We start from the raw sequence: 13,377 nt of genomic DNA on the forward strand, positions 1-13,377 counted from the left end.
CTTAGATGATCTGTCCATTGCTGTGAGTGGGGTGTTAAAGTCCCCTAATATTTTATTATCAGTGAGTTTCTTTAATTTTGTTATTAATTCACTCATATATTTGGCTGTCCCAAGTTAGGGGCATAAATATTTACAGTTGTTAGATCTTGTTGGATAGCCACCTTTTTTGTGATATAGTGCCCTTCTTCATCTCTTATTATAGTCTTTGGTCTAAAATCTAGGTTGTCTGGGAGTGCCTGGTGGCTCAGTTGGTGGCTCAGTCGGTTGGGCATCTGACTCTTGATTTTTGGCTTGGGTCGTGGTCCCAGGGTCGTGAGATCAAGCCCCACACTGGGCTCTGCACTGGCTGTGGAGCCTGCTTGGGATTCTCTCTCTCCCTCTGCCCGTCTCCCTCCTCCAAAAAAAATCTAGTGTGTCTGATGTAAGTATGGCTACTCCAGCTTTCTTTTGATGTCCATTAGCATGATGGAGCCCCTCACGTTCAATCTGGAGGTGTCTTTGGTTCTAAAATGAGTCTCTTGTAAGCAGCATATTGATGGGTCTTGTTTTGTTTTTTTTTTTTATCCATTCTGATACCCTGTGTCTTTTATTTGGAGCATTTAGTCTATTTACATTCAGAGTAATTATTGATAGATACGAATTTAGTGCTATTCTATTACCTGTAAAGTTGCTGTTCCTGTAGATTGTCTCTGTGCCTTTTTAGTCTTTATTGCTTTTGGTCTCTCTTTCCTGCTCAAAGTGTCCCCTTTAATATTTCTTGCAGGACTGGTTTAGTGTTCATGAACTCCTTTAGTTTTTGCTTGTCCTGGAAACTCTTTATGTCTCCTTCTATTCTGAATGACAGCCTTGCTGGACCAAGTATTCTTGGCTGCATATTTTTCCCATTTAGCAGGTTGAATGTATCATGCCACTTCTTTCTGGTCTGCCATGTTTCTGTGGCCAGGTCAGCTGCTAACCTTATGTGTTAACCTAACCCTTGTAGGTTAAAGACCTTTTGTCCCTAGCTTCTTTCAGAATTCTCTTTTTTTTTTTAAGATTTTATTTATTTATTTAATTGACAGAGACAGCGAGAGAGGGAATATAAGCAGGGAGAGTGGGAGAGGGAGAAGCAGGCTTCTCACCGAGCAGGGAGCCCAATGCGGGGCTCGATCCCAGAACCCTGGGATCATGACCTGAGGTGAAGGCAGTCGCTTAACCAACTGAGCCACCCAGGCGCCCCCAGAATTCTCTCTTTATCTTCGTATTTTGCAAGTTTCACTCTCATGTCTTGGTGTTGGCCTGTTTTTGTTGATTTTGAGGGGAGTTCTCTGTGTCTCTTGGACTTGAATGCCTGTTTCCTTCCTCAGATTAGGGAAGTTCTCAGCTATAATTTGTTCCAATAAACCTTCTGCCCCTTTTTCCCTTTGTTCTTCTTGCTTCAGATCATTTTTAAACAAATAAAATATCACCTTTAAAGAAAGGACTTCAGCCTCGTGAATTGCTTATTCTAGAATCTGCATACTACTTATACAGAAAGGTTTTATAATAATAATAATAATAATAATAATAATAGCTAATCGACCAAGGAATCTTCAAATCTAGATTGGTAGCACTACCACCTCTTTTTTTTCTGTGACATTCACTTTTTTCATTAATTAAAAATAGAATAGTACAATAAATTTCCATACACCCACCACTAAGAATCACAGTTATCAAGATTTTGCCATGTTTGATTCATCTATTATTTTCTTTTTTTTTTTCAAAATTGTGCTTTAAAGCAAATCCTAGATATTGTGTCATTCCCCACTTCCAATGTACTTTAATATACATCTCTAAAAAATACATTTTCTCAAATAACCACAATCCTGTTATACATAACAAAATTAGTAATAATTTGATAATTCCTGTACATTATCTAATACTAAGTCCATAATAAAATATCCTCAATTGTCTAACCAAAAAAAGGTATTTTTATAGTGGGTTTGTTTAAATCAGGATCGAGCAGAGTTTTACATTGCATTTGGCTGTTGTGCCTTTTGAGTCTCAATCTAGAGCATTCCCCCCTCTTTTTTTTTGCTATTTATTTGTTGTAAAAACTAGTATATTTGTCCTATGACCCATCCCACCTTCTAGATTTGTGTTTGCTTTCTTGTGACATTTTGTTTTTAATGAAACCAGGCCAGTTATCTAGTAGAATGTCTGATTGTTTTCTCATGGTGTCATTTAACTTGTTCTCTTATTTCTGTTTTCTAAAAACTGGAAGTAACATGAACCACTTACTTGATTTTAGATCTTTGGCAAAACTACTTCCAAGGTGATGCTGTGAATTTCGTATTGCATTGCATCAGGAGGCACATGAAGTCAGCTGTCTTGCTATTAGTAACAATCAGGTTAATACTTAGTTAAGGAGGTGATATGATCTCACCATTGTAAAGTTAGTTTTTTCCTTGTTGAGGCTAGCAAGTAATATGTGAGGTAATAGTTTGGTACTGTGTCAGTATCCAGGTCCCTAGAATCAATTGTTTTATTAGGGCTTGCAAACCTGTGATTTTCCAATTTTGTCATTCCTTCTACATTTATTAGCTGGCATTCTTCTGTAAACGGGAGCTTTCCTTCATCATCTGGGGCTGTTTGATAAAATACACTCGCTGTGTAAAATGTGTGATAAATAGCTATTTTTTTAAATAACTGTTTTTTGATTCAAGGTTGTTAAGGCACTATAAAAGGGTTATACAAGAAGACAGTCTTCTTCAGGAGCTCACAGCCTGTTGGGTTGGCAAAATAACATGCACAACAGCACATCAAAGTAAGGGAATGAGACAGGATGGTATGGTGCTATATATTAAGTGACTGGTGCACATAATAAATTCAGGAGAGGGAGAGGTCAGTGTGAGCAAGAGAGGACTGAGAGGTTTTTTTGTTTTGTTTTAAGATTTTTATTTATTTAGTTGTCAGAGAGCACAAGTAGGCAGAGCAGCAGGCAGAGGGAGAGGGAGAAGCAGGCTCTCCGCCGAACAAGGAGCCCAATGTGGGACTCGATCCCAGGACGCTGGGATCATGACCTGAGCCGAAGGCAGACACTTAACTGACTGAGCCACCCAGGCGCCCGAGGTTTTGTATAGAAGGTTGATTTCAGCTTACCTTTGAAGGACGGTCAGGTTTTGAATAGGTGGACAAAGGAAAGAGGGTACTCTAGGTAGTGTCGATGGTGAGGAGGAAGGCAGGGGGAGAGAGGGTGAGCTGTACATATTCTGGAGGTATAATAAGGAATCCATTCTGTCTAGAGAAGCTGAGAATATGGGTGTGGAAATAAGGCTGAGGAGGTAGGTAGGCCAGGCGCAGAACATGGACAACCTTAAATGCCAGTTCAGGAAAGTTAACTTTTATCCTGTAATCATTGTGTGCTTTGTGTACTTTGAGCATTTGTAAATTAGCTTCTTACCTGATGGGAGACAAAATCAGACTTTGTAAAAAGCTAGAATCTGGGAGACCAATGAGACCACCTTTGAGGGGCTCAGAGGTAGGGAATTTGCTTGACATTGAGATAAATGTTTTCATCCTGTTTCCTCTGCAGCCCGTGTGACCCCAACTCTACCAAAGCAGGACCGTCCTGTGCGTGAGGGGACCCGGGTAGCTTCCATTGAGACAGGCTTGGCTGCAGCAGCTGCGAAGCTAGCCCAGCAGGTAGGTGCTAACACCCAGGCAGTGGCCCTGCTACTGATCCCAGTTTGCCTTTAGGACAAAAACTAGAAATGTCTCAGAGGCTGTTGTTGGGAGCCAGTGGAGACTAAGCAGGCCAACTTCTCTCTGTCCTTGAATGAGAGCATTTGCCTTCAGATGAAGCCCCGAGGTGTTTACCAGCTGAGTATATTTGAGTTCCCAGCCACCCAACCAGTATCAGAATTTGTTTTTTGGGGAGAAGCTTTCCTTGTCCTCTATACCAAATATTATTATTATTTTTAATTTAAATTCAGTTAGCCAACATATAGTACATCATTAGTTTCAGATGTAGTGTGTTCAGTAATTTTTCAGTTGCGTATAACACCCAGTGTTCATCACATCATGCTCCCTCCTTTAATGCCCATCACCCAATTACCCCATCCCTCCACGCACCTCCCTTCCAGCAGCCCTCAGTTTATTTCCTTTAGTTAAGAGTCTCTCATGGTTTTTCTCCCTTTCTGATGACTTCCCATTCAGTTTTCCCTCCCTTCCCCTATGATCCTCTATGCTATTTCTTATATTCCACATATGAGTATTTAGCTTGGGTCATGGTTGATATTTTTGATTTTGTCCTCTTGTTCATCCATTCTTCTCTGGGCAAAATGACTAGAAAGAGGAATTCACAACAAAAGAAAGAACCAGAGGTGTACCAAATATTATTGCCTTAATATTTACTCCCTACTTCCCAAGAAAACTTCAGCCACTAGCTTTTATCCTACAGGGTCACTTCACTAGAACCAACTTGACCTCCTAGCAGGTTACAGTTTGCAAAGTTCTTTAATGTGTATACTGTGCTCAGCAACCCTGGGAGCAGTTGGAGTTGAATTTTCTGATTCTCTCCTTATCCACATCCCCTTGGCTCCTTATGCTTAGAGCATTTGTTGAGCATCTACTTTACGTTAGGTGTTTCCATGTACAATGTTTCATATAATCTGCCCAGTAGCCCAGTTCAATAGGTGATATTTTCATCATTTTGCAGGTGAAGAAAAGGAGGCTCTCTTTAAGTGACTAGTCCAGGATAATACAGCCAGTAAATGGAGGAGACAAGATTCAAACTCATGTCCTCTAACTTCAAACTTCCTGTTACTTGCTATTTCAATAAAAACAGTTAAATGTTTACATAATTTAATAATTATATCCTATTTAAAAATGTAGAATTTAATAGGATGATGTTTTTAATATGCTGTTATATGGAGCTCTAGAGTTGCTTAGAAATGTCTCAGTAGCTGTTGTTGGGAGCCAACGGAGACCAAGCAGGCCAGGCAAGCCTTCTTTGACCAGAACTTCTGTTATGTATATCCTAGTGCCATCTAAGATGTAATTTGGAAAAAAAGGGAGGGGAGTTTTACTGTTTAAAATAAACAGATAAATTAATTAAAGGTGTGAAAACTACTACTAGTGCCTTCTAAGGAGCTCACTTCTGTTCGGTTTGGTCAGGGATGACCTCAAAGAAGAGGATTTGAAATTTGGGAGGGGTTTTGCAGGCTAAGCTTTTAGAAGGAACAGGGAGGCATTCCAGGAGAAGGGAAATCCTTGGCAAAGCACCCAAGGTCCTCTTAATTTGGTCTCTAGTCACCTCTCCTCCCTAACCTCCTTCCAGCCCCGCTTTGCACCAGCCATACTATTGCACCACGGTGCTTGTAGTTCGCTTAGTGTACATCACATTGTCTCATGCCTCTGTGCCTTTGCACAGGTTGTTTTCTCTGCCCATTGGGGATCGTCCCTTTCAGATGCCCTTACCTAACACTCTTTCATACCATCTACCACCAGTTTATTTCAGTGGCCTTCTGTGCTTCTGTTGTATTCTCTCATGGTACTTATAAGTATGCTTTTCTGTGTCCCTTATTAAACTGTGAGTGCCTCAAGGGTGGGGATATATCTAATTTAACTTGATATCCCCACTATACTAAACATGTGTTTAGTCCGTGTTGGGCAAGTGAGTGAATGGATGCATGAATGAATGAGCAGATCTTTCTGCATTGGAGGCTTCATGTTGGGGAATGGAGTAAGATAAATTCAGATTAAAAAAGGAATTGTAGAGCCAGCCTGCCTGAGTTCAAATCCTCACTCTACCACTTTAGCACATTACTTGATTTCTCTGTGCCTCAGTTTCCTCCTAAACTTTGAGGACTAGATGAGGTAATGTGTGGGAAAGCTCTGAGAATGGCACTTGCCACAGAGCAAGTACTATAGACATGTTAGTTTTTCAGTGTTATCACTATGGATTGGGTAAGTATGAATGACCAGACTATGGAAGACCATGAAAGTCACACCTGCTAACAGGTTTTTGAGCAAGGAAATTTGCAAGGTGTAAGTGGTCCTGTCCTAAGACGGTCTAGTGTTTAGTGAGGGAATCTGGATGAATTATACAAGGAGACTGGCAACGAAGATAGAAAAATTTAGGCTGTGTGATCTAGGTGTGGATAGATAATTTCTGGATTCAGGTGAGAGAAATGGGGGCAGAAATGTAGTTTCTGGTATGGGTGGAATAGCAGTATGGTTGAGAAAAGAGATTCTGAAGCCGGATGGCTTAGGTCTGAATCCTAGCTTGGCCACATATTGGTCCTATAACCTTGGAAAAATGACTTAATCTCTCTGTGCCACAGTTTCTTCTCCTAAAAATGGGATTTTCATTCTTTCTTCTCATACTTCTTCTGAGTGTTAAATGAGTTAAATTATAGAACAGTACCTGGCATGTATTACTAATATTATTATTCTTATCTCCCAGAAATTCCTATGATAGCCACAGCCTGTCAGATCTTCCGAAGGCAGGAGTAGGCCCGTGTTGCCAAGGCAAAGAAATGTAATCACTGAGTTGGTGTGGCTGTGTAGCATTTCAGAAGGTGAAGTCGTTCACATGCTCTCAGCACCACCTTTCCAGGTTCTCAGGGCTCCAGATGCCCACTGTACAGGTACCCACTACACAGTGGATAGTAGATCCATAGAGCAGTGGATGGATGAAATCCAAGATATTGGGAGAATTGACACAACTCCTTATTTATCCCTCCCATCCAGAATTGAGGTTTTTAAGACCCAGTGAGCTGGAGGATTGCCAAGTCCTCTATTAAAAGAAAAGACGAGCAAGAGGAGGAGAAACCATTGTAAGAGATGAACATAGAATAATAGTTTACCACTTGTTGAGTACCTACTATGTGCTATATGTTGTTACATCATTATTTAATCTCTCTGACAACCCTAAAAAACAGATTTATTTTGCCCATTTTACAGATAAGGCGATTGAGAGTCACAAAGGTTAGTAACTTGACGGAGGTCATCCCACTTAGGGAGCACAAACCTGGATTTGAACCCAAGTTTTTTTTCATTCCAAAGCTACTACTCTTTCACTCCCAGAGGCCCCTTTTTGAGAAGTGTGCTGGGTGGGTATTCAGATAGACCTGGCTGAATCCTGGACCCAACAACTTCACCTATGAGGCTTTGGGCTCAACTTATTTAATATCGCTGCGCCTCAGTTTTCTCATCTATAAACTGAGGGATTTTCCTTCTTGTGGCTACTCTGAGGAATAAATGAAGTAAAGTATACAGTTGGCCCTTGTACAACACGGGTTTGAACTGCACAGGTCCACTTATACATAGATTTTTTTTATTATAATAGTACTCTAAGTGTATTTTCTCTTCCTTATGATTTTCTTAGTATTTTCTTTTCTCTGCCTTACCTTATTGTAAGGATACATATAACAAAATATATGTTAATCAGCCATTTATGTTCTTAGTAAGGCTTCCAATCAACAGTAGGCTATTAGTAGCTAAGTTTGGGGATGTAAAAAGTTAAATGTGGATTTTTGCCCACATGGGGGGTCAGTATCCCTAACCCCTACGTTTTTCAAGGGTCAGCTGTATAAAGGGCCTTAGCTGCTGTCATAAATTTAGCTATTCTTATTAGAAGTGTCCATGCTCCACCTCATAAATGGCAATGCTAGGACCAAAACCCAACTCTCTGAATTCATTTACCCTTCCGTTACCACTGTACTGTTTCGTGGCAGTGGTAACTTAAGGATGGATGGTACCAAAGAGATGATCGCCGATGTTAGAAGGCCTGTGCCTTGTGTGTACATACATCCAGGCTAGACTTGGGGTGGGGGCGGGCTGCAGGACCACATTGACCAGTGTCTAGTTTCCTTTCTGGGCAATTATCTTCTTTTTTCCACTTCTGAATTTTCCCCTCCCACTTGGCTTGTATTTCAGGAGCTGCAGAAGGCCCAAAAGAAGAAATATATCAAGAAGAAGCCTTTGTTGAAGGAGGTAGAACAGCCTCGCCCTCAAGAGTCTAATCTCAGTGTGGCAGCACCAGCCCCAACTCTGGCCACTACACCCCAGCTTCTCACCTCCTCCTCACCCCCGCCTCCTCCTGAACCTAAACAAGAGGCCCTCTCAGGGAGTCTCGCTGACCACGAATATACTGCTCGTCCCAATGCCTTTGGTATGGCCCAGGCAAACCGCAGCACCACACCCATGGCCCCTGGCGTCTTCTTGACCCAGCGGCGCCCTTCCATTGGCTCCCAGAGCAACCAAGCAGGACAAGGTACGATGGCCATATGGTTGCAGAACTGAGAAAGATCTTAGGGTCACCAGCTCCAAACCCTAAGCACTCTGGTAGATGAGAATACCTGGGAGAGAGGGACACTGATGGCCAACCTAAGGTGCTTGGATTTGATCTCTGAGGCCGTGAAGAGACATTAACTGGTGTTAAACAGAGGCATTTCAGGTGTGGGTTTAGAAGGAGCCTTCTGGTGACCAGAGTAGAGGGTGGGCTCCAGGTGGGACGCCTAGGGAGGAGGCACATAGGTTCAGGCTGCCGTGAAGAGAGGCTGAGGCTATAGCAGAGGGACTGGAGAGGGAGGGGATAAATCGATCAAATATGGAGGAGGTTCCATGGGACATGAGAGGTGATTTGATATGAGGAGAGAGAGGAAGAGGTGATGCGAGGGGTGCTCAGGCCCTCCTTTTCCTCACTTTGGCCCTCAAAGCCCAGTCCCTAGATATGCCGCTCAAGGGTGGTGAGGTCAGTGTGGCAGTGGGTGATGAGGATGGGGATTTCTTTCTTTTCTTTCTTCTTTCCTTTCTTTCTTTCTTTCCTTCTTTTTCTTCTTTTCTTTCCCTTCCCTGCCCCCTCCCCCTCCCCTCCCCCTTCCCTTTCCCTTCCCCTTTTCTTTTCCTTCCCTTCCCTTCCCTTTTCTTTTCCTTCCCTTCCCTTTTCTTTTCCTTCCCTTCCCTTCCCCTTTTCTTTTCCTTCCCTTCCCTTCCCTTTTTCTTTTCCTTTTCTTTTCTTTTCTTTTAAGACGGGGGTTTCTAATGAAACAAAGCCCCGGGGATGGCACCTTCAGGGACTCTGAGCTCTAATCACTAACCAGGTGCTTATATAATCCCAGTGGTCAGGATAAGAGGACAGGGAGGCATAACCACAACCCCCACAGAATTTAGGAAGGAAAATGATTGGGACCAAAGAAATCTGAGGAAAAGGAACCAGACAGACTAAGCAGGGAGTCGATAGCTGCTGCAGGCAGGTCATAGGAGGAAGAGCCAAGGCATCTGGTATTGGATGGAAGTGGGTAAGGCAGGCTTCTTGCCCAAGATGTGCCTGGAGCCAGCATAAGGATGGGGAGACTCTGTGGGCAGAGGAACAGAGGAGGGGGTAGACTGAAGATAGTTGGTGCTGGAGTTGCTGCTGAAGCCCGTGCCATAGCCTTTACTTACCTCTCTTTTCCCCACAGGAAAGCGTCCTAAAAAGGGTCTGGCCACAGCAAAACAGAGACTTGGCCGTATCCTGAAAATCCACAGAAACGGCAAACTACTTCTGTGAACCCCCTAGTGTCCTGCCCCTCACCCCTTCACCCCCATTGCCTTCTCCATTGTCAACTCTCGGGGCACTCCTGGATCCTTTCTGCCCCGGACAAGGTGCTGAGGCGCACTGTCCTGCTTTCTTGGAACTGACCAAAGGCACGGACTTCCCAACGGGCCCCTTCACCAACTCCCCTAACTCCCTTCCCTACTTCCACTAGAGCATCCTGCCTGCCTTCTCCATACCTCTGAGTAGCAGGTGAATGGGAGAGGTTTCTGGCTGACTAGAACCCTCTTTGCTGCTGCTCCAACCCACTTCCTTTATACCAGCCTTGTCTGCCCTTTACTCTCATCCCCACTTAAAGCTGGAAGGCAGGATGAGGAGAGGCATAAAATGAGCCTGGGCCCCTTGCTGTTTGCCTGGTCATGAAGTGGGAGGCCCAGTGCTCAACACTTCCTGCAGCTCCAGCCCTGTCTCCAGAAGCCTGTCCACCTCTGCCCATATTTCCTTCCCCTTCCTCCCCCCAACCCAATGGACATGTCCCATTCCAGACTCGTTCCTGGGAGAAGGGTCTAGCCTCTGCCCCCTCTTGCCAAATGCTTCATGAAAATAAAGAGGAGATTCCAGAGTCTCCGTACTGCCCCACCATGGGCCATTTTCAGAGGTGGACTAGAAAGGTTATGGGCTGACTTCACTCATCTTTGGGAAGAAGAGAGATTTCTGTCACTTCTCAAGGTGGGGAGAGGACCGACACCCAAGCCTTTGACCATGACTTTGTAGCCCGCTGGAGGAAGCTACTTTCGGGTGGCTACAGATGAGGTCCGCTGTCCCAGGGTGAGCTTCAGGGTTTTGCCTGGATTTTGAGGTCCTGCAGAACATTATCCACATGGCTGTAGCTGGGCCCCAGCAGGTGAAAAACCATCTTCCAAAAGTCTGAAAGTTCCTACCACTGAAACAGATAACCCTGGCTGTGTGTACAGCCTGCTCTCTTCACCTGTACCACAGAGCACAGCCTGGACCTTCTGGAGAGGATGTGAGAGGACAGCTCACCCCTGGGTTCCATCAGGAGCCTCCCTGCTTCTTTCCCCACCTAAGGTCTTGGTCTGAAGACCTCAGAACTCACATCTTCACTTCTGGGCCTTTGTGCTCCCAGACATCTGGTCAACGCTCAAGCAGAGTGCAGATGGGTTACTCGGGAGCCTGAGCCTGGGAGAGCAGATGCCCATCTGTAAAGGAGCAGATCACCTGATCCTCCACTCCCTGTCTTCCCCTTGTGGATGTCTCTATTGTCCAGACAGTGCCCAACCCCTCTCCCTCCTCCTCCTCCCCCCAGCTCCCTCCACCTTCGCCTGTCTTGCCTCCCTGGCACCCTAGACTGGATGGAGAATGCCCCACTCCCTCCATTTTGGTACTGCCCAAGTGGAGTGCATCCTTGCCCTCTACTCCCCACTTCAACCTCACCCCAGTTTGCCCAGTGCTTCTGGGGAACTTAACAGCTACCATGCAGGCCACAGGAGGATGTGAGGCTTCCCTTGTCGTCTTTGTGTCTCCGGTTTGTCTTTCTTTTCTCTACAGCCCACATCTACTCTCCTTATTTGGAATCAGGGGTCCCTTAAACCCATCCGCTTTTTTTTTTTTTTATTTCGGGGACCCCAGGGGCCATGCAGTCCTCCATCTAGTCACACCAAAGGCAAAAAGCCTGGCTACCTCCCCCCTAGCACGTGAGGTCCCCACTCCCCTCTCCTCGGTTTCCACCCAGCTTTGCTTTCTTGGGGATTTCAAGGCAGCAGAGGGTAGTGAGGGGAGGGAAGGGGGGCAGCCTGTGTCCCTGTGTAGGCAACTGCCTGACTAGGCCCTGACTGCTGTAACCAAGACCAGGACCCCAGCCCTTCTGCCCATTAACACCCACCCCCTTGATCTTTAAAAGGCAGCTAATTGCTAGCAAATCCCCCTGGTTCCGGGCCTCTTTCCCCTCTGTTTCTTTGTTAGAAGTTTCTGTGGAGCTGAAACCCAACCTCCATTTGACTGGGTTTCCGTTTAGTTTAGTTGGGCTCTCAGCCTCCTGTTTGTTGTTTTGTGTTTTAAATGAAAAGCAAGTTTACCCTCAGAGTTATGCTTTTCCAAAGAGGCTAGTGTGTTTTTTTTTTTTTTTTTTTTTTTTTTTTTTAAATGTTTCAGGTTCTAAGTGAAGTGAGTTGGGGAGGGGTTGGGAGTGGTAGTAACTAAGGTGTAGAACATGGTGAGAGTTACCTCTGGTCTCCAATCCCCGGCACAGAGCTGGGGGCTGGATAGGGGGCAGGGAGAGAGGATTTCTATTCACCTTTAATATATTTTTACAAAAAAAGCAAACAATTTAAAAACAAGCCCACCGCTTCTGTACATGTCTAAATATATTTTTAGAAGTGGGTAGGATTGTGAATTTCTGATGCAGGGCCTTTTTATAAACAGGTTAGAATAGCATCATACAGGCTTCTCTGTTGTTTTTTTCCCCTGTTTTTTTTCTTATGTTGTGTTACTAATGTAATTTATATTTTTTTTAGATCCTCCCTTTCCTATAGAGATAAAAGTGATTTATCTTGGCAATTGCTTTGCTTGGAATTCTTTTTTTGGTGGTGGTGGGTGGTGGGGTGGTGGGATGGGTCCAGGAGTGCCGCCTTCTCTTTACATTCTCTCTGTCCCTCCCTTTCATGAACTCAGCACAACCTTACACCTGAGGTGGGGAAGGGACAGAATCCCAGCCTTCATGAGAGACACAGTTGACACACCAGAAACAAATAATCAGAAGTACAGTGAGCAGAAAAGAAAGGGGGCAACAATTCAAAGTCACCTGACAAGTTTGTTGGGAAGCCTTTCCATATCTCCCATGGGCTATTTTTAGTAGCTATACCTGTATCCTCTTTGAATGTGGAGTTTGGGGATTTTGTTTTTCTTCCTTCTCTCTTTTTCTGACATGCTCCTCCAGACTGAACTTGATTACCGTGCTTAAGTCCCGTTCAAGGGATAGAATATAATTATTAGAGCTAACACGGCACACTCATTTCCTTGCGCTAGACACTGCTCTTAGTGTTCTATGTATAGTGATTCATTTCATCCTCACTGACATCCTCATCCTGCTGATAAGAAAACAGAGGCAAAGAAACCTTGCAGCATCAAACATCTTAGGTTGTGGGGCCAGCCTGGTTCCAGAGTCTGTGTTCTTATCACTGTTCCACCGCTTACTGATAACCACTACTATTTATAAAGTGCCTTTTCTGTGCCAGGCATGGGCTAGGGGTTTATCCCATTTAATTCTCACTGACAACCTTTGAGATAGTTGTTAGTCCTATTTTACAGTAAAAGAGACTGAAGTTTGCCAGTGGTCTTCCACAGCAGGATCTACCTGAGTCCAAAACTCATGTTCTTTCCCCTCACTGTCTTAGAAAATCTTTTGCAGATCAATGACCCAACAGATGTTTATTGAGCACCTGTTGTATGCAAAATGTAGCATTGAGAATTATGTCCTGAGGAGAGCCCGCTGGGATAATGTCAGGAGCCTCAGTTCCAAATCCACTACCACCCTGAATCTGTGTGACTCAGGATGGACTGCTTACTGTCTGAGAGTCACTGTAAAAGGAGTTTGGACCCAATGAGAATTTCTTCATCCTAGAGATTCTACTACTGTGGATCTGGGACCTGCTGGCTGAATGGCCTCCAGCTCTTTCAATCTGAATCTTGGTATTAGGATCTAAGAGAAAAAGTTCTTGTCTGGGGCATGGGGAACTGTGTCTTCTGGTAGAAATGCTACAGGAAAGAGGAGGGATTTCAGAGTCTTTGCAGGAACGATGGACTGGGTTCTCTTTGTCATCAACTCCCAACCCACCCTCCCCAGGGAGGGGCCCAAA

General features: G+C 44.3%; 1 protein-coding gene across 4 annotated transcripts in view; it reads left to right on the forward strand.

The window, feature by feature from the left end:
• PHF8 (PHD finger protein 8) overlaps window positions 1-12,070 on the forward strand; it is a 91,516-nt gene extending 79,446 nt beyond the window's left edge. For all 4 annotated transcript variants that reach the window (XM_032398187.1, XM_032398186.1, XM_032398188.1 and 1 more), the window contains 3 exons: window positions 3,554-3,663; window positions 7,903-8,239; window positions 9,429-12,070. In XM_032398187.1, the coding sequence (XP_032254078.1) occupies window positions 3,554-3,663; window positions 7,903-8,239; window positions 9,429-9,517 (536 nt within the window). In that variant the 3' untranslated portion in view covers window positions 9,518-12,070. The remainder of the gene's footprint in view (window positions 1-3,553; window positions 3,664-7,902; window positions 8,240-9,428) is intronic.
• The last annotated feature ends 1,307 nt before the right edge of the window (window positions 12,071-13,377 follow it).

The sequence above is a fragment of the Phoca vitulina genome, unplaced genomic scaffold, assembly GCF_004348235.1.
Source record: "Phoca vitulina isolate PV1807 unplaced genomic scaffold, GSC_HSeal_1.0 scaffold111, whole genome shotgun sequence".
Classification (NCBI taxonomy): Eukaryota; Metazoa; Chordata; class Mammalia; order Carnivora; family Phocidae; genus Phoca; species Phoca vitulina.